Source organism: Epinephelus lanceolatus, chromosome 1 (genome assembly GCF_041903045.1).
Source record: "Epinephelus lanceolatus isolate andai-2023 chromosome 1, ASM4190304v1, whole genome shotgun sequence".
Taxonomy (NCBI): domain Eukaryota; kingdom Metazoa; phylum Chordata; class Actinopteri; order Perciformes; family Serranidae; genus Epinephelus; species Epinephelus lanceolatus.
The window spans coordinates 15,817,765-15,839,873 of record NC_135734.1 but is presented as its reverse complement, the minus strand read 5'-3'; the positions used below and the strand labels follow the sequence as shown (position 1 = coordinate 15,839,873).

The window sequence follows — 22,109 nt, the reverse complement described above, 5'->3', positions numbered from 1 at the left end:
CAAGTGACTATGAACATGGCATTGTTGTTGGTACCAGATGGGCTCGTTAGAGTATTTCAAGAACAGCTAATCTACTAGGATTTTCAAAGCAGCAATCTCAGGGATAGTCTCTTACACAGACACTGATGATGTCAGCACGGTGGCTGATTCTGTCGTCTGTGGACATTCCCACAGGAAAGTTGTAATAGAACTAGCGCTGGCTCCCAGCGGCAGTGATGTGATTGGATCCAAATCTGTGTACTTCCGTACTTCCTTGACCAACGGCTGATTAGCTTTGCCTTACACCCACCTACACTGGAACTGCTATTCCCCGCATTGTTGTCCATAGTACAAAACAGAAAAGGAAGTGTTCAGTGCATCGCAAGAAGAGATTAAAATGGATATGATTTCATTTGATTTAGCTATATTGCAGAGCTGCAACGTCTCTGTTACATGTAACATATGTGCCGCACCTATGGCAACACCGTCACGTGGTCTGGATATCCCCGCCCATTTCTATTACAAAACGAAAGATGAATTGGCTGGTCACGCGAGACTATCTCAGAGGCTGAGAAATGAAGTCAACAAGAAGTGCCAAAAACTGCAGTTCCTATAATGGCCACTTGAGGCTGACTCCAAAACTGATTCAATCCCCATAGATGCTCATGTTAAAATGCCCAACTTTAGAGCAGAAATAAACCTGTCAACAGCCTAGTACAACAACAGTTTTGGTCTCTATAGCTCATTTCCCTGTTCATTACATCTGTACAAGGGTTCATTTTTATGTAGGACAAATTTTAAATTTGTCCAAATACAGTCACCTCGGGTCACTTCCGGTTCCAAAAATCCAATATGGTGATAGCCAACATACCAAACGTGAGGCTCACCAATGGGTGATGTCACAGGTCTATGGGATTTTCATGCACAACCAACTCTGGGGTTTACAGAGAATGCTCTTAATAAATATCCAATGAGCCATCCATCCTGCCTTGTATTAACAATTTTGACTGGTGGTTATGGTGTGGGGGATATTTTCTTGGCACACTTTGGGCCTCATACTAACATCTGAGAATTGTTCAAATGCCACAGCCTACTCGTGGATGGTAAATGATAAACGGACCTGCATTTGTATAGCGCCTTTCTAGTCATCCGACTACTCATAGCGCTTTTGACGCTACAAGTCACATTCACCCATTCACACATGTGGTCGAGGCTACCATACATGGTGCCACCTGCTACTCAGTTTTAAATACACTCACACACCCGATGGAAGCATCATTGGGAGCAATTTGTGGTTCAATATCTTGCTCAAGGATACCTCGACATGCAGACTGGAGGAGCCGGGGATTGAACTGCTGATCTTCTGATTGGTGGACGACCCACTCTCTCTGAGCCACAGTGTGCTGACCATGTCGGTCCCTTTATGACCACTGTGTACCCATCTTCGAATACCTACCTCCAGCAGGACAACACGCCATGTGGCAAAGCTCAAATCATCTCAAACTTGTTCAGTGGTTCACTGTGCTCAAATGGTCTCTGCTGTCACCAGATCTCAATCCAGTAGAGCACCTTTAGGATGTGGTGGAACGGGAGCATCATGGATGTGCAGCCGTCAGTCCTCCACCAACTGTGTGATGCTATCATGTCAATGTGGACCACAGTCTCTAAAGAATGCTTCCATCACCTTGTTGGACCTACATCATTAGGAATTAAGGCAGTTCTTCAGGGGCAAAAGGGGGCCAACCCAGTACAAGCAAGGTGTACCTAATAAAGTGGCGGCTGGGTTGAGCTAGACACTGAATCACAACCAACCAATCGAATGAGAATCACTGCAAAGGAACCAGAAATTTGCTTTAGTTACTGCTATTATGTGCACATCATAGTCATATTGGAGACAGTATATTCAAGGTTTTAGTGACTGCAGATTAGATTGATTGAGTTTTAATATCTCTTAATAGAGACACTTAATGAAACATTTAGTGGTTCAGTGATTTGAGCTGATGTGTTGTCCAGGCATGCCCCAAGTAGAAAGTGCTGAGCTTTTCATCTGAGGTTTTCATCACAGAGGCAACCTTGCATTGCTTTCAAATCACCAGCAGGTGGCAGTACTTCATCTAAATTCTAAGTATAACATGCAGAATGTAAACTGTGAGTGTAAATGCCCACATGCACGTGAATGATTTTGTTTTCATATGTCCTGTTATGCTTGAAATGATAAAACATTAAGGTTTTGCAGTGACACCCACTGTTTTACACAATACTTTTCCTGATGCGACCTGTTTTCAAAGGGCATTCAAAATGAGGTGTTAGATCAGTAAACCCACAGGTGTCAGTGTCCGTCACAGGCTCTGAGACCAAATACAGCCAGAACCCACAACCCCCGCACGGACCTATAGGTAGCTTTGCACCTGGTCCCATCTCTTGCTGGGGTTGTAAATTCACTGGCTGTGATTAGAGTGCCTCACCGTCCACACACTTACACCTTGAACCCTTTTGAGAGGAAAGTGCAATAAGCAGATCAGTTTATAGCCATTGTCACCCTACTCTCTCTATACACCACCATCTAAGAATAATCAGCACAGCCAAGCTGGCCTTAAGGGCTGGCTGCTGCCCAGAGGGCCACCTAAAACTGTGTCAGTATGCTTATTTATGGCAGCAAATATAGACGGGCCCCTCTTCTCACCTCTGAGAAAGAGCTAAGATTAGCATGACCCTCTGCCAAGCATGTATCACTGTCTGAATTTAGCCTGTTCCCCTTCTCATGCCTGCCTGGTCTCACTCCGCCTGTCCTCCGCCCTGCCCCTAACTATATCTAGCCCTGTATAGATCTCCATACCCTCTCCAGTTTCAGTCCATGGTTCAGCTTTCTTGACAGGGTATGCAAAGTGAAAGACCAACAGCACTGTGTGGGCCTGAGCAGAGGTCTTCTTAGCCCTTGGTCTGCAACTAGTGGTTAGCTTCATTATCAGGTCCATTATTTATCAATATGCTGTTTGGTTTCTAACAAGTAAAAAAAAAGGCTGAGCTGATGCTTTACAACTGTCAGACCAATACTCCAAGGAGAACTAAGAAAACTATGTACTACTTCCATAAAGTTAGAACCAGTGATTTTTTTCACACTTTCCCTCAGAAATACTTAGTTTGGACTTAGTCTTCTGATCAACTAACTGATAGAGTAATCGTTTCAACTCTACTTTGCCGTAACAACTTCTAACAAACTTATTTTAACAAAAAAAAGTAAACATTTTTGAAAGCATTCATTCATTCATTTTCTGTAGATGCTTATCTTGTTGAGGGTCGTGGGGGGGCTGGAGCCTATCCCAGCTGACACTGGGCAAGAGGCGGGTTACACCATGGACAGGGTCACAACTACAGTCAATTTAGAATCACGAATTGACCTGCATGTCTTTGGATTGTGGGAGGAAGCTGGAGTACCCGGAGAAAACCCATGCTGGCATGGGGAGGACATGCAAACTCCACAGAAGCACAGAAGGGCCCCCCCCACCCTCGATTCGAACCAGGAACCCTCTTGCTGTGAGGAGACAGTGCTAACCACTGCACCATCATGCCACCCTGAGAACATTCATTATTTTTATAAATGTAATAGATTGTTAGGCTACTCTGTTGTTACACTGGCATTACACTTTATGTGGAGGACGTTATGACTTGTTTAGGACTTGGAACTTGACTCGAGACTTGTCAGTTTTGACTTGGGACTTGACTCTGGACTTGTCAGTTTTGCCTTAGGATTCGACACAGGACTTGTCAATTTTGACTTGGAACTTGACTCAAGACTTTTCAGTTTTGATTTGGGACTTAACTCGGAACTTGTCAGTTTTGACTTGGGACTTGACTCGGGACTTGTCAGTTTTGACTTGGGACTTGACTTGGGACTTTTCAATTTTGACTTGGAACTTGACTCAGAACTTGTCAGTTTTGACTTGGGACTTGTCAGTTTTGACTTGGAACTCGACTTGGGACTTTTCAATTTTGACTTGGAACTTGACTTGGAACTTGTCAGTTTTGACTTGGGACTTGTCAGTTTTGACTGGGGACTTGACTTGGGACTTGTCAGTTTTGACTTAGAACTTGACTCTGGATTTTTCAATTTTGACTTGGAACTCGACTTGGGACTTGTCAGTTTTGATGTGGGACTTGACTCTGGACTTGTCAGTTTTGCCTTAGGATTCGACACAGGACTTGTCAATTTTGACTTGGAACTTGACTCAAGACTTTTCAGTTTTGATTTGGGACTTACAAAGACTTGTGACCTTTCAAAACAATGACTTGGTTCCACCTGTGCTTTTTAATAATTAATAACACTCAGCACGCGCCTGCAGTCTTGGATTGTTGTCATTAAACTCTAATAATGACTTGATAATATTTATAACTGCAGACTTAATGCTAATTACACTTTATTAATGGTTTATAACAACAGCTTAGATGTAATAACCATTTTTAATGCTTTATTAACATGAATAACTGAAAATGTCATCTTTTATAATGACTCGAGCCAGAAATCCTGGTGTGTAATTCAAGCTTTATTCTACTGGCAGTTTTATAATGGAGCAAATGTTGGACACATTGGCAGGAGCCCACTCTCACGTTGGCCTCAGTGCAGAGCTCCAGGTGGACGCTGCGGGGCGCCCTTCTGCTGGCTGTCTGCTGCCCGCTAGGCACCGCCCCGCTCCCTCCCTCTGTCTGCCTGCTGACTCCGGGCTCACTGAAGACGCCCTTAGCAACAACACACAGCTGCGTCGAATAAGATACTCGCACCGCAGAGAAGAAGGATTAAACACTGCCGCTTTATTGGACCGAGAGTGCAGGTGAAGCTTTTCTGCGAAGGCGATGCTCCGGTTGTTTCTGCACTCAACATGGGGCTCGAGTACAGCTAGCGACCTAGCCTATTTCGGCTAGCCATCCCCGAAGACCAGCGAAGCGGCCCCCAAGCTGTCCCGAAGGAGGGCAGTATCGTGGGGGTTCACCGAGCGGTAGCATCGCTGCTTGCTAACTACAAACTCAGCTAACCGGGAATAAGCACGGGAATGGTGCTCTGGACCGACTCACTGTACCGACAGAGAAAGGCGAGGGGCACACGGGTCAGACCACCAAGCTGTAATATTTGGACTCAAACTATTTTTAACAGAGGGAGCGGCTCTCGGGCGGACGAGTGTTTTTGTGGCTGTGCGAGCTAGCTGGCTAGCTAGCTGAGGGAGACGACCCCCACCGCCTGCTCAGGTTTTTCAAACTGCAGCCAAGGCTAATGTTAGCCAGCACGCTGAATGCACACCTCTGTGGTTTTAATAAAACAAGGATAAATGACAGTGAAAGCCAAGGGGAAAACTAGTTAACACCAAGGAGAGAGAGAAAAAAAACTAGAGTTAGCTGAGTCTAAACCACAACTCCAGGGCTCTTGGACTTAAGCAAACACTGCCGAGCCACGGCACACTCACAAATGCTCTTAGTCAAGTTTGCTACGTGACTCTAGTTTGAATCTTTTGTTTCCACTTTTTTTACTCGGGATTTTTTCCTCTCCATTTCGGATGCTGGCATCACATATTAATTGCAACCATGATGATAATAAGCAGAAAACCAGATGGCCCAATAGCAACAGGTAACTACAGCACAGTGTTGCAGTCTTTGTCACTAACTTTGTTTCCTAAGTGTTGTCGACGTGTTGCTTTTGTTTTTGTTCGTGCAAATTAAAGCGAAACGAACACCAGCTGCCTGCGTGGCGTTAGTTTCGACCTCAAGCAACTCTTGTTGGCGTTTACTGAGATATCTTGTGCCTAAAATGGCTGTGATTGACATTATTTCTTGGCTCCTGGGTTACATGTGGCATCGTGTGATTCAGTGGACAGAGAATGGACAGATGTAGCTACTGTAGGTGTTTTAGAAGACGCGAGTCGTAAACTTGTTTTCTTTGCTTTGCATCTCAATCACCAGACTGTGCATGTTTTGGAGGACAGCCCAGGAAGCTCTGCGTTGTTTATACGTCTTGCCCATAAGCATTTAATTGTCTTATCAAGGTTTGATGAGCCTTGACAAATGTCAGCTACTTTCTTAACAGCTGTTTTGGAGTTTGTACCCTCACTGACCTAAACTTGTGTGCTTGGGGTAGTAGCCATTTCTTCTTTTGTGTATTAGAAACTGTAAGAACAGTTTGTGACATTGCTCTCAGGCCTCTGTCAGATGTACCATATGGTGTACATTGAATTTATTGTCTGCAAAGAGACACTTTGTCCATGATACCAGGAAGAGGAGGACAAAAGTCTGTGAATTAGCCCCACTACACTCCCACGTTTCATGACACATGATCTACTGTACATATGTTTGCTTGAACCTTGTTCTCTAGCCTTTGCTGTTCAGAAAGGATTTTCACAGTGTGGAGAGCTGGGCGCCAGTTGGACATAGTACACTGGATGTTTGGTTACATAGAAGTTTGAGCTCTTTGATTCTTTTTTCTTCCCTGAGAAAGTTTGCTTGGACAACAAAGTCAGATGCTGAGCCCCTGCTGAGTAATTAGGAGTTTCCAGAGGGCTAATGAGGCCTGTGCTTGCCCAATATTGTGTGTGGAGCCCTAATGCCTCTGTTTGCTGTGCTGTGCAGGTCTAATGCATCTGTATCCAGGCAGCAGGTCTAATCTGTCCCGGAGCTGGTCTGTTGACGAACGCAAGGGACATGGGCCTCTGACGCACCTGCACATGGTTACGGCACTCTCAGGGGCCAGACAGACAGAACACCCGACCTGCCACAGTTTGGGGCATTTGCTAATGAGCTAACCCAACACAATAACCCTATAAATGGCTTATGCTAACAGGCTGCTCGGCCTTATTTCAAGCCGTCAGAGATGAATACTTGTATTGAAGTGACAACTTGTGGGCTAAATGACAGTCGAGGCGAACAGCCGGCTGATGGAGGTTTGTTATTTGAGTAACTGGCTTCTTCATACAGTCCCCAGTACTCCCCTTGTCCATCTACTCTGTCCATGTCATTTCACATTGGCTCGATGCCACGGAGGTGAGCATGCACACACAGCACTATTGAATGACAAGCGCCCGCATCCTTCCATATGGGCTCTATTTCTGAGCACACCTGGTGTGTGTGCACTACATGACTCGGCCTGAATGGACAGATGGGCAGACGGAAAGATGCTGTCGTCACAGAGGCATCTGTTACCCCCATTAGGCCAATAATACCACTTGCAGAGCTAGCGATCTGGGACCCTAAGCCCTATCTAAGCTGGTCAGGTTGGCGCTCTGGCCTTGGATACAATGTATTGGACACAATAGATACAATGGATGTATCTGCTAATAATGGCCTTTTCACAGTAAATGTGGGTTAGGATGTTGTGGCAGACAATGTGCATCCCCGCCGGTCTACAGAGACCAGTGTTGTGGGGCTGTCCTGCTAAGGTTAGCGCTCAGGATTTGTCGGGCCATACCAAACTATTTGTTTTAGTTTCAAGGTACACGTTGCAGCTGGTAGGTTGATTGATGAAATAATCAATGGGACTTTGCCTGGTTCAAACAAACAGGGGATTGTCTGCCTCTCTGGAGATTAGATTGCATTCCATAGACCTCTGAACGTCATCCTCAGCCTTTATCCCTGAGTGCGTCTGTGTTGCAGATTTGATGATTCCACACTATCACGCTGATTTGTTTGTCCATCTCTGTTCCATCAGCACGCCATGGTGACGGTCTGTATGACTCGTACATGAGGACAGACCACATCCTTAAGGACGAAGCGGATACAAATAGTCCATCTGGGCTGCCCCCTATGCCCAAACACACTGTAAGTACACACACACACTGACACAGACAAAAATACACACACAAAAACACAGGCGCATTTATGCCCAAAGCTCTATTTCCTGTGCTGGAGCACGCTCTGTCTCTAGACATCCTGTTCCTCAGAGAGATCTTCCCCACTCAGTACCCATTCATGACATATACACCCCTCCTCCTTCCTTCAGTCTTGATTTGCAGGCTCGTCTCTTATCTCCTCTCTTATCTCCAACGTGCGGAATTCAGTCAAGTCTTTATGCCCTGCAATGAGAATAACACGTGATCATGTGAGTTATATTGATTGACTGCCTGAGGGGATATGAGAACATGTGTTGCAAAGGGCAATTCTCCATGACCGTGTCAGATTAGCTGAAGTGGAGTAGCCATTTTGTGTCTCCAGCCAAAGTAAATGCAGAGATCCAACAGCAGTTACTGCCTTGTCGAACTTTTGTAGTTTGAATGTGCAAAGCAGTGCACTTCACAGCTCACAAGATGCAAATTTTCCAAAGCACACTATATTGACTGACTGTATGGTCTCCATTTCTTGATACATGACTGCATCTGCTCAGACAAATGGCTTGATAGAAGAACCAATTTCAGTTTTTAATCTGCAGCGTAGTCATGCATATTTGGGGGAATACAGTAACTCTTATTGATAAGATGCTGGAGAGGCTTCAGTAGATTTTTTTATTACTTCTTTAGTGTCATATGTTTGAATACTATTTGCACGGTGGTCAGAAAAGATATTTAGGACATCACTGTACTGGTAGGGGACCTTTCTGCCATGTTTGCCTCTCTGAAAAGCCCCTTTGGCAGAAAATGCACACGCACAGGCAACGATACTCCACCGCCTCCTGCACCAGCAGAGGGGAAAAAAGGCTGGTTTGATATATTGTTAAGATTTATTGGGCTTGAAAATGTGACCCACAAACAAAATCACCAATCAACATTCTCCCCCTCCTCCTCCCCTACTTCTGTCTCCTGTAATCCGCCCATCAGTGTTGCTTGCATAGAGGTTAGGCCTAGTTTTCTATTCCAGCCTTGTCCTTGTTCCTTTGTATTTTCTGTCACGCTCACAGAGGTAATATCCTCTGTTGAATGTGACTGACAGTGGCTCGCCCCAGTTCAGCTTGTTGCACAGTGCTCAGAGTCGCCTCGTGCTCCATTAAATTAATAAACTGACGTCATCCCTGTTCTTTTTGAGGAAACTAATAAAATAAATTGTAGTAGCACTTAGCTCCAGCTCGTGGTACAATAACAATTAATGAGACCTCAGTTTTGTTATGTCTGCGACCCAACTTTTATCTCTGCAAAACCATGATTTGCTGATGTGCGTCTACATGTGTCGAGTTGTGCAACTCTGAGTGTGTGCTTGAGAGAAGGAGAAAAGCGTACTTAGGTGTTTCTCTGACAGCAAAGAGATTAGCCCTTCTCCATCTGTTGCACTGTGCAGATTTGCACACAGAGGACTCTCCACCCTTCGTATCACTTGGTGGTAAAGAAGATTCATGCTCTAACGGTGGTTTTTCATTTCCATCACTCATCACTCTTCAGAATGATTTTTGTAAATAGTGCCCCCTGCCTGGTCAATCAGTAATCCAGTTGATGCTCCAACATGTAGTAAGCTTTGATTTTCAGACCAGCGTTGTGTCTGGGTGAAGGGGCGCAATCAATGACATTCACTATGTTTGTAGTACAGCTTTGGGGACAACAGCTGCATGGGACCCTGGGTCAGCAGCAGGACTGTTGTCATAAGTTAAGACTATATGGTTACATGCATGGAAACCCTTGCTGCATTCCACCTCTATTTCAGGACCCCAGCTTACAACACAAACACACTGTGAGCTGAATCCTCTTTCAGTTGAACGTGTCAGCACCTACTTTTAATGTAGGTTTCCCTGTTGTCTTTATCAGCTGACATGGTTTCTGCCTGAGACCCGCTCAGCTGTGTGTACAAGCCGAAGCCAGAAGCTCCACGGGGCAGCATAGCGAGCTAATGGGAGAAGAAAACATTGGGTTCAAAATCTTTCGTCCCTCAGATGGGTGAAACCACACAGCCATTAGAATAAGAAGTGTTCACGTGAAAGAGGGACAGCTAGACAGTCCCAATAAATATGCCCCTCCTGTGTGTCTCTATATAGGAAAGCCAAGCTGAGTTTATGTCAGCGTGTCTTATTAACAGCCACACTGCTTCTACAGTTTAAGAGTATAATCTAACTTTAATGACTGTCATTTCCCTTGAGCTCCATAATCTTGTGGAGGGTTCTTTCCGCTGGTAAGAGAGAGAAGAGAGGGAGAGAGAGAGAGAGCGAGGAGGAATGAATTCCTGGGGTTGCTGAAACGAAGCCGTCTAACTGGCAGGCAGGAGCGAGACTCTCGAGCTTTCTTGAAACTCTGCTCGCCCCAAGCAAAGGTGGATCTGTCACTTTTAAAAGGTTGTCTGCAAACATTTTCAAAAAGCAGGGATAGGTGTTATATTAGTTTTAAGCTCTAGCCCCACGGGCCACCAAGCCCCTAAATATGTACATTAATGATGCCCTGAACGTAAACATATGTAAAACAATAGTCCACAGAAAAGACATTTTAACACAACAAATCGCAGCCTTCCTTAACTGTGACACTTAAATAATAAAAAGACTAACAGAACAAAAATATCTTTGTACATATGGTTTATTATCTCACAGTCTCTTAGTTCACAGTGTAAAGCACTTTGCAATCAATAGTTACAGCTACTACATATACTTACTGTTATCAAAGCACAAGTCCTTCAGTACAGAATGGAGTAAATATTTGAGGTGATATGTGGTGGTAAAGTTGGTAAAATGTCAATACTGATGGAATGAATCTGTAATTCCAACCTCAAACTACTTTTAACGTTTCCTCCAAACCGTACTCAGCTGAAGTACTTCAGTAACATAACGTTTACTTAATGTAAACTTGCTGTGTTGTAACATTAAACTGCAGTTAACTGTTAAACGCTTCGTGCTCCTCTAAACAAAAACTTTCAGTCCATCTGTGTTTAGCTCTGTTAGCGTGGTTAGCTATTAGCTCCATTAGCTAAACATACTACAGAACACAGCTGCTGACTAGCACTCCTCCCATTGATCCGAGCACAAAATTGCGTTCATCTGTTGCTGGATTCAGTTTGTCCTTTGCTATACGATAGTTATACATCCATAAAAAGCCCCTTTTGTCCCAGAGGCATCTCGGGGAAGAGCTCTGTTCGTCCCAAACACATTTTCTAATGTTACTGGGGCAACGCAATGCCAGTAGTCTTGAGCCCGGGCTAGCTGGCGATGAGTATAGTTCACCACTGTCATAGAATGTTGAATTGAAAGGAGCAAATGAATCTGGATGTTTGTGAAACTGTAATGTTATGTTGTGTTGTGTATGGGGATTTTTATTTATTTAACTTTCATTTAGATGGGTAGTCTAATTGAGACATTCACTCTCAAGAGACTCGATAAAACTCAGTGGCCACAGGGGGCCACCATCCAGCGATATCTGGTAGCCGCAGAGTAACTTTTTGTGGCCCCAGGCCACGAGGCCATGGTGAATGTCAAACCCTGTAAAAGGATTACCAGATGTACAATGGCTGTTGAGTCCATATGCAAATACAATCCCTGTTGCTCCATAGGAATTTAAGTGCTTGTGTTTCATGCAAATTAAGAGATGAATGCGACGCTGATCCAAAAATTGCTTTTACACGTAATCGCTTGCAGCATGCCAACAAACAAATTGGCTGGCATGTGGATCATTTTTCATTAGTTATGGTTTGGGGTGGGCCTTTTTAGTCTTTTGAACTGGCTGCCACACTGGATCTAGATCCAGTTGTGCTGGTTCACCTGCTGCGTGCTGCATCTCTGCAAATGGCTCAGTTTGCTGTTGATATTAAGGCCTGTATCAAACAATACATGGCCCAGATCTGCCAACCCGCACGTTCTACTTTTGTTTTTCTGTTCATCACTCTTCTTTGCTTGCAAAATGAGCCTGAAAGACTCTTAAACTCTGTTATTATGTATGAAATATTGACTTGAAAAAAATCTATATTTTGTGTGTGACAGTGTTTTGTTGCCTCTCAGTTAAGGTCTTACAGGCTACAAGTAGCCCCTGTATTGCCTTACTAGTCTGTAGATGAACACTCATAAAGTCCTTTCTTCACTCTATTGATCACATTCATACAACACAACATACTACACGTCGTCTTCACAGTGAAGGTCAATGTGTACACCTTGTTCAGAGTCTCTCTAAGCTGGAATGTTTACCAAATGGATTTTCTAATAGCTTTCTTTTCGTTCATTGTCTGTCTCTCTCTTTTCTGCCTCTAATAGGTTGTCAGTAACAAGGCTGTAATGAGGGATCAGGTAACTGTGCGAGGTAGCCAGCTGAAGGTCAAGTACCTGTATGAAGACTCCACCAACAACCGGAAGATCAACGCCATAACCACAGCAACTCAGAACAGCGGGACCACTGGTCAGACGCCCAGTAAACCTGCCCCGGTCTCCAGCCTGTCAAAGGATCACAGTGTTGACAGGTGAGAAAGATACACTCATGAAGACACCAATAAAACTTAAAAACACCTTGTGTGTTTGGCCCAAAAAGCAGGATAAATCACCACCTAAGGTATTAAACACCATGTTTCTGTCATATCTGTTTGCCACAGCACTGAATCCAGTAAGGGCTCCAGTGAATCCTCTGGCTCTCATGGAGTTGGGAACGGAGGGAACAGTGGGAAGCTCTGTGGCCCTCTCACTCCTGACCAGGCTCTGAGACTGTACCGATCTCAGCTGACCACCCTGGAGCAGAGTGAGATCCACTCATACCCTGACATCTTCTTCGTGGGACCCAATGCCAAGAAGAGGCCTGCTGTCGCTGGAGGCAACAACAACTGTGGCTATGACGATGAGCAGGGAGGATACATTCATGTCGCCCACGACCACCTAGCTTACCGCTACGAGTTCCTCAAGGTCTCACATACATTGTGATTTTGTGAAGTGTTTGTAGGCTGTCTATAAAACTATAATGTCTTCTGATGTTTAGCTAACCCAGTTTTTCTCTGCTTCTCTCTTGCCCTCTTCAGATCATTGGTAAAGGTAGTTTTGGCCAAGTGGCTAAGGTGTACGACCACAAACTGCAGCAGCACCTGGCACTGAAAATGGTGCGCAATGAGAAGCGTTTCCATCGGCAGGCGCAGGAGGAGATCCGTATCCTGGAGCACCTACGCAAGCAGGATCGGAACGGCTGCATGAATGTGGTGCACATGCTTGAAAACTTCACCTTTCGCAACCACATCTGCATGACCTTTGAGCTGCTGAGCATGAACTTGTATGAGCTTATCAAGCGCAACAAGTTCCAGGGTTTCAGCCTGCCACTGGTCAGGAAGTTTGCACACTCCATTTTGCAGTGCCTGGAGGCCCTGAGCAGGCACAGAATCATCCACTGTGACCTCAAGCCAGAAAACATCCTGCTCAAACAGCAGGGACGCAGCGGCATCAAGGTAGGACACATTCATGGGAGGCCTGTGAAGTTGTGTACAAGACCTGTAGCAGGTTTTCTACATTGATTCTTGTCTCTCCTCTGTCTTCCAGGTGATTGACTTTGGCTCCAGCTGTTTTGAACACCAGCGGGTATACACCTACATCCAGTCTCGTTTTTATCGAGCTCCAGAGGTGATCCTCGGTTCACGTTACGGCCTTCCTATCGATATGTGGAGCTTTGGCTGCATACTGGCTGAGCTGCTGACTGGCTATCCCCTGTTCCCCGGTGAGGATGAGGGTGACCAGCTGGCCTGTGTCATGGAGCTGCTCGGCATGCCCCCGCAGAAGGTCCTGGAACAGGCCAAAAGGGCAAAGAACTTCATCAACTCCAAGGGCCACCCTCGCTACTGCGGAGCCAACACCCTGCCCACGGGGGCCACCGTGCTGACAGGGTCTCGCTCTCGCCGTGGCAAGATGAGAGGTCCCCCAGGTAGCAAGGAGTGGAGCGCTGCGCTCAAGGGCTGCGAGGACCCCACCTTTACTGACTTCATAAAGAAGTGTTTGGACTGGGACCCTTCGTCTCGCCTCACCCCCAGCCAGGCCCTCAGGCACCCTTGGCTGTATCGGCGCCTACCCAAGCCCCTACCAGGGACCGAGAAGAGCCAAGGGGCCACGGTGAAACGGCTCCCCGAGCACCACAGCACCTCCTTCCCCTCAATCCTGGCCAAAGGGGGGCCTGGCTTGGGCACCACAGCTGCCAACAACAAACTGAGGAGCAACATGATGGGAGATTCAGGGGAGGCCATACCTCTTCGCACGGTCCTCCCCAAACTTGTCTCTTAGAGAGAGAGTCCTGTAATCTCCTCTCTTCTTCCACTTCTTCCTCCTCTGCACTCCTCAGGAGGAGTCAGAGCGCGGGAGAAAGTGGAGGCTAGGTTTTAAAACTCGTTTGGTTGTTCTTGTATTTGTTTTCTACTGAGAGGTGTCGACACCCCAGTTCCTGGTTTTTAATATTAGCTGAACAGAGAGGAGAGAGAGACAATAAAAGAAACACTCTAAAAAAAGTTTTTATACAGAGGATTTCCTTTGGAAATCGGCTGTGGAATTTCTGTATGCAGCCATTGATGAGGTTTGATTTAGATAATGCTTTTTAAAACCTTCCTTGTATGAGTGGAGAGCTTCGTAAATGAGCAAATGTTTTTAACCTGCGTGTGTTCTCACGTGAGCATTATGTTTTTAACACACTCAAGCACACCTGCACTGTCACTTGCCACACTTCACACTCTTTCTTAACACTCAGAGGACGCCACCCTTTCTCGGGAAGTGTTGACATGAGTGAAACTTGAAAAGGGCTACAGAGATTACTCTTATCACGTTAGAGTTAGCAAGCAAACGTTTGTTCAGCCAAGATGATTTTAGTAGATCAAAAGAATCATGCGCTAGTGTTTGGGCCCTGCACACACACTGACACAGTTATCCCTCATGTATACAACACAAAGGCCTTCACACAGGTAATGAGGGATCAGCATTATGGAGTGAAGCATTAGGTAAACCTGTTGTAGCAATAAGTCTTCGCTTCTTTGTCTTTTTTAATCGCGCTCTTTTCTACCTTTCCTGATCCCTGGTGCTTGCATGTCAGCTCAATATGTGACGTTAGTATGTGTGTGTGCTTTAGCTTCGTGGTGCTACTGTGGGAGAGAGGGCGTAGGACAACCTATTTACAGCCCCCTACTCCTCCCATCTCCCCCATTTGAGTGAAACAAGGAGGTGGAGGGGGACAGTAGCTCCACTCGAACTCAAACTGTCACAAAGGTGTCACCGTCACACTTGGTACTTCACAAACTGAGCCTGCCGTGTGAGGCCGGCTCACATAAACTGATATATATAGAGAGAGAAGGAGAGCTGCAAGTCATTGCACATACACACCTGCGGGGTGGAAAGTTGGCTGTGGAAAGTTAAGTTTGTGTGAATGTCACCTGCCCATGCCCCCCAATTTGCCTGCTGCAATTGTTGGCAGCGGTGCATTAATCCTAATGGAACAATAGCGCAAGGTGAGATAGATCACGGGATAAAATGAAGAGCGGTATGTTTAATATGAGCCAAGATGTTTTATATTTCAGGGGGAGGTGTAGAGGAGTTGACAGGACGTGCCAGTGACAAAAGGAGGGTTTTTACGGTACTGAAGAAAGAAGTGTTTCTCAGGGAGACATACTTGATACATCCCTTAATGTTATATTAACTGTGTTCCACTTCCTCTGTCCCGACTATGGATGAACATGCATGCAGTTCTGTCCACTGAGAGCGAGAGAATGCGTATACGAGTGTGTCTGCAAAGGGGGTCTGCATGCTCCACAATCTGACCTAGATTCTCTCTCCTCCCCCCACCATCTCTTTTCTCTCTCATTTTTTTTTCTCACTCTCGTCTCATGTAGGGCAGGGAACCTCTTAAACTCACACATATATAGTGAACTATGGTGCTGTCCAAAAACACACAGACACACAGGTCAGGTGCACGTTGTATGGACCACACCGCTCAAAGAGTTCTTTCTCTCGTCCCTCGTTTCCTAAGTGAATCTGTCAGGGATTTCTACTCTGTCTCCTATTTTTTTTTTTATAGAAGTGATTTCTATTTGCTATTCAGTCCAGAATATCAGAGGATGTAAAACGCAAATGTGGAAAAAGAGAAAGCTGTATACTGTCATGTTGTACCTAGTGGTGTGCGTTAGTAGGAGGGTGTTTGGTGTTCCAGCATGAAATCACAACCTGTTATCAGACTGAGTGACTATGAGAAGAGAAACTGTACAGTAACCAAATGAAGTTGTGATAGTTTCTTTTTCTAAAGAAAATAAAAATGATTATTAACTGAAAATGTGCTGCTCTGGGGTGATTTCTGTTTTGAAACGTGTGTTCTGATATTGATCCAGCTGCCTCGGTGACATTATAAAACCAAGAGTGGAGTTTACTAGTTTAACATGCACAATGATGCAAACATTCCCCTGTCTTTGTCAGGATCCACCAAATCCAGCATTTGCTGTCCACAGAGAGCATGATAAGATTTGCCCACGAGCACTTAAGTGCACCTCTAAGACACACGCACACAAAAACAACCCTCCTATAATCAAAGGAGGCCTGAGCAGCCTGTCCGTCCCTTCTTCTGAAACCCCTGCTGGAGTCCTGAGAGGTGGGATGGTCAAAAGAGGAAGAATAGTGGAGGGTGATGAATAACTGGCTGACAGTTCACCCCAAATTAAAAAATACACCTTTGTCTTCTTACCTGTAGTGCTATTTGTCAATCTAGATTGTTTGGTGTGTCACATATGTGCTGTGAAATGGTTTGTGGGTGTAATTTGGTAGAAAGAAACCACTCACAACAAGGTCTGTGGATTAATCTTGAGTAGCCAGGTCATGATTTCCGGAAAGTGACATTGCTGCTGAGTTTTTGGGGGCATTTAGCACCACAAGCCGAGTGTCATCTAGTTCCATTATATTCAAGAGAAGGCAGACATCTCTACGGCTGATATCTCCAACACACAACAACTCACACCAAAACAATCTTGAATCATTAATAGCACGACAGTTTTTTCTGATTTTGGATGAACTGTCCCTTTTTCCTGGTGAGATTTGCAGACACAGTGACACAACAGATCAGAGAAACGTCGATTCAGGCCAGTTATTCCTTATTTGTCGCCAAACCCAAAGCGTTTGTAACCCGCGGCTACGGTGTTGTTTTCGTTACGTGACACCTGGGGCCTGTGTTATGAAACAAAAGTGTGTGTCCAGACGGGCCTCGCTTCAGTCGGTACAGTGAATCACTATAAAGTGCGTTGGATTTCAGTCTGTGATTAGGTTACAGATTCAGTGAACACTGGGACACTGATGAGTCATCGGCCTGTGACACAACTTAGAGGCAGCGTGTGATACTGACACTAACTTGCTATTATGCACCACCATAAAAGTCATGAGGAACAAAGAATAGACCGAACAAAGCGTCTAACATGTGTGTGAAGACTCTCAGTCATCCAGTTGATAGTGTATCTTAAAGTTACCTTTCACTGACGCAGCACTTATAGATGGTGAAATATAAGATATAACCTTTAATATGCTTCTGATGGGAGGTCACAGCAGGGCAGGCACAGCACACAATTAATGATGGGTACATGTTTGTTCACAGTGAGCTAAAGCATTGACAATAATTAATGTTATTAATTTAAAGCTGCCGCTGCATCTCACGTGTTGTTGCATGTGAAACAGGTCCATTGGGTGTCGGTTGAGCTCAGGTGCACAGCACTGACATTTTAAGATGTATCAATGAACAGTCAACTTGTTGCCTCCCTGTGCAGCTCACTATCTCTTCAGGCACTAAGGGACCAAGTTAGGTGGATAATTGCACTGAGCAGAACCTAAAACAGCCCTTTTTAAAAGTCCACCTCCTCCTGTATGTGCAACACAACAGATGTACATCTATGGGAACATCACCAGAGTGTGAAAAGATTTATGATCACTATCCGGCAATAATGACGATAGACTGATCATCTCCTGTAATGCTGATGATTCATGGGTGTTTACACTCGCAGGCTGGTGCCCTGAGGGAAGAGAAAGTCAGGTCTACATGCAAGTGGAGGGAGGAGGAGGAGGAAGAACCAGTTGAGCAACATTGCCTTCTGAAGAAGATGCCAGCGAGGTGGTGTTTGGTGTGTGGGTGGTTGGGTATGTGCGGGGGAATTCTACCCAGGTGTTCAATGCCAGCTGATCTCCAAAGGATGACGGACGTTTCGTGGTAAATGACGTGCGTGGTCATTTGTCATCAGCCTAGGCGTGGCTCACTCTTTCCGTAAACAGCAAGGTGTCAGTGTCTATGCAAATGATCATGAGATTAAACAAGTAAGTAGCATGATGCATGAGAGGAGACAGAGATGACCCTATTTTGTTGAGCTTAATGGCTTTAATTTGAGTCTTTTTTAAGATATGACTTTTTTAGTTATGTATTCATGACGTCCTTTCAAGTCATCCTATGTTGCAGTGAGTTAAATGATTCTGTCTGTCTCCTCTCTCTCCTCTTTCTATTAATGTAAAAGCAGATTAGCTCAATCCCATTACACACCAATCCAGTCACCTTCTGACCATATGGTCTAAAGCTCATACGTCCCTACATCCCCTTTGGCACACTGACTGCTATTCTCTGAACCACACACATTAGATGGTGTATCCCCTCCCTCCTCTTCTCTCCCCTCTCCTTTATATGAGAACCAGTCTAAGCTTTCAGACCATATGGAGCCACAGCAAGATTTCTGGTGGCGAGTGTGGACGAGGAGGGGCAGAGTGCTGACAGCTCTCTGATTACCACGCAGGTTAAGAAATCTTGACCTGCTTGTTGCTCCATGTTTGTCTCAAAGTGTAAACAGCTCTATCAGTCTGTTCCCTTTATGTTATTTCTGATGTTGTCATGTAGATACTCATGGACAGATTATGAGACAATGGGCCCCTGGGCACAGATATGTGAAAGGCACCCCATCCCTCTTGGTGGTGGTCATTTTGAGTCTTGTTTTGTGTCTGTAGTTGTTTTGAGTTTTTTGTTGTTGTTATTTTGTGTCTCTTGGTAGTTATTTTTTTTTGTTTTTATGTTGTGTCTCTGTGTAGTTGTTTTTAGGTTTTTTTTTTGTTGTCATTTTGTGTCTCGAATTTTTTGTTTTTATTTTGTGTCTCTTTGTAGTTCTTTTGAGTTTTTTTTGTTGTTGTCATTTTGTGTTTCTTTGTAATTATTTTGAGTGTCTTGTTATTATTTTGTGTCTGTACTTGTAGTTGTTTGAGATTTTTTGTTGTCATTTGTGTCTCTTTGTAGTTCTTTTATGTTGTTGTCATTTTGTGTCTCTTTGTAGTTCTTTTATGTTGTTGTCATTTTGTGTCTCTTTGTAGTTATTTTATGTTGTTGTCATTTTGTCTCTTTGTAGTTCTTTTATGTTGTTGTCATTTGTGTCTCTTTGTAGTTATTTTATGTTGTTGTCATTTTGTCTCTTTGTAGTTCTTTTATGTTGTTGTCATTTTGTGTCTCTGTAGTTCTTTTGAGTTTTTTGGTTGTTGTCATTTTGTGTTTCTTTGTAATTATTTTGAGTGTCTTGTTTTTAATTTGTGTCTGTAGTTGTAGTTGTTTGAGATTTTTTGTTGTCATTTGTGTCTCTTTGTAGTTCTTTTTTGTTGTTGTCATTTTGTGTCTCTTTTTAGTCTTTTTGTCTCTTTGTATTCTATCTGAATTTCTGAATTTCTTTGTGGTCATCTTGTCACTCTAGCTGTTTTTTAATATCTCTGTGGTCATTGTGTGACTTTTTGTAGCTGTTTGCATCTCTTTGTGGTTGTTTTGTGTCTCCTTGTAGTTATGGAGCCTTTGGGCCTGTGCTCCATGGACCCAGTCAGTAATCTATCTGGGAAAGATACCTGGGATAATATGTGATCAGTTATATATTGTACCAACAACCAGCTGTTATCAAGGTGCTTTGTTTGAGAATCAGGGATTAAAAGCTCTGTTGTCAGATTGAAGGGTAAATTCACCTGAGTTGGATATTTTTTTCCACATAGGCACTTCTGCTGCTAACCCAGCAGATAGTTTTCATTTTGTCCAACTGGTTTATTTGTCCAAGAATTCTGCCTCCAATCCCATTAAAATGTAGGTGAATGGAACCAAAAAAGGTTAATGAAAAAATGGTTTTGGTTATTTTGGTGAACCAACCCTTTAAGTTCACTTTTTTTTTTTACTTGTTTATCTGAACTATGGGTGTAAGTCTTGGTATTATAATGTTAATTGGAGCACAACTTGAACCAAGTGGCCAAAAATTGGAATTTAACAGGTTGAAACCAAAAACAACTGTGAAACAAATGGACACTTTTTTCCTTTGTTTTCTGGACGATGGAACCAAAACCTAACAACAAAGCTTTAAATGGAAAGTTCACCCCCAAATCAAAAATATAAGTTATCCCTATGGTGCTATTTACCCATCTAGATTGTTTTAATGTGAGCTGCCAAGTGACTGGCTATATAGATGTCTGCCTTCTCTCCAATTTAATGGAACTAGATGGCACTGTGTATCTACTAGTGTGCATCTACTGCTAGCTCACCTAACACCACTGAACTAGCTAACGTGACAGCTCAGCCAAGGAGGATGTCATTAATGTTTACATCTCGCCCTGTCATGAGAATGAGCATCTCGTTCATGAGTAGATGCATGCCTTCAGGAAAGTTGGCAGGTGTAGTTTGGTAGAAAGAAAATAGTTCCTATATATAAGTGCTCACAACAAGGTCTGTGGATTATCTTGAGTAACAGGTGACAGGTTTCTGGAAAGAGACATTGCTGCTGAGTTTTTCAAATGTATTTTTTGGGGCTTTGAGCCCATCAAGCAGAGCGCCATCTAGTTCCATTATACTGGAGAGAAGGCAGATATCTCTATGGCAGATATCTCCAACATTCGACAACTCACACCAAACTAATCTAGATTGACGAACAGCACCACAGGTAAAAGGACAAATATGTATTTTTGATTTGGTGGTGAACTGTCCCTTTAATCTTGCAGTTGAAGGACATAAATCTGCATAAATGTTACTTACACTGCTTGAAGTATGGTAAAAGTGTATTTTGCTTCTGCCATGACGGCTTCAAAAGCCAAAAATATGCAAGCTTGAACTGTGTACTTTTCTTTGTTCTTCCTGTAAATTTTCTGTCACAGCAGACTTACTCAACCTGTATTTAGGGATGTAACAGAGTGACCGAAACTTGAAGGACTGCCCTGAGGGCTGGCAGTGCTTAAATATGATGTTTTCTTTGTTCGCATATTTGCATGTTGTATAATATTCTTCATGTGGTTTGTTTGATGTCACTGCGAGCTCTGTCGTGATCCATCAGAGGAACTCATGTTGTCTGGAAGCTAAGAGTGATTCACCGCTCCACAGTGCTCAGATGCAGGATCCTCTGTACTTCACCCCACCATTTACACAAGCCTTTTTTTGCTTGATATTGGAACGGACAATTCAGTCACACACACACACACACACACACACACACACACACACGGAACTATAAACACACACAGTCCCAGGTCACAGAGTGCAGACACACTCCAGAGCTATGTGTGTCGTCTGGCTTCGGTCCACTGGGACAGCTGAGGTACGAACCAGGCAATGGAAGCAGCAGGAGAATGCCACATTAGTCCCCCCTGTTGCACCAACACACACAGATAGAGACACAACACATGTCCCCACATGCACAAAAGCAGACTCCAGCCTACTGTTCCTTCCTCGTATACACACAGTGACACACTCACAGCTGAGCGCACACTAGTCACAAACACACAAATGCACAGCTGAGCACATGTCAGCACAGGCTGAACAGATGCAGATCGTTGGGAGAGGTGGGGTTGTGCTCCAGGAACATTTGCCCACCCAACCCACCAATCTACATTCCACACAGACTGCAGGGTAGCTGTGCAGTTGTGCATGCTGTGGGATTTTTTTTTTGGCTAGAGGCATTCTGTTGAGACCTTTAACTTCATGTTACTGGCTGAAACCTTAGCAGCCCGTCCATTCCTACAGTTACCGTATTCACCGCCTGCATATGCAGCCCCCATATTTAGGTTTTCAGTTTCCTTGTCTTGTTTACATGACCTGGCTGGGTCACAGTTGGGACTGGAATAGAGGATGACTCATCCCCTGTCTACAGAGATGAATCCGACTGTCTGTTTCTCTATATGTGCGTGTGTTTATTGTGTGTGTAATGTGTTTTTATGGTTGTGTCTTTCAAGCTCTCTTATAGCCTCAAGGTAGCAGGTCTGCACGGCAACACTCTGGGAAGACGTTCCAAGGGCACATCACAGCTATCGTTTC

At 44.3% G+C, this 22,109-nt stretch overlaps 1 protein-coding gene across 1 annotated transcript; it reads left to right on the top strand.

The window, feature by feature from the left end:
* Positions 1-5,409: 5,409 nt before the first annotated feature.
* On the top strand, positions 5,410-14,231 carry dyrk3 (dual specificity tyrosine phosphorylation regulated kinase 3). Its single transcript, XM_033627019.2, has 6 exons — positions 5,410-5,593; positions 7,664-7,773; positions 12,098-12,300; positions 12,430-12,733; positions 12,847-13,263; positions 13,355-14,231. Exons 1-6 carry the CDS (start codon positions 5,551-5,553, stop codon positions 14,084-14,086), a joined length of 1,809 nt encoding a protein of 602 aa, XP_033482910.1. The 5' UTR covers positions 5,410-5,550; the 3' UTR covers positions 14,087-14,231.
* Positions 14,232-22,109: the final 7,878 nt, after the last annotated feature.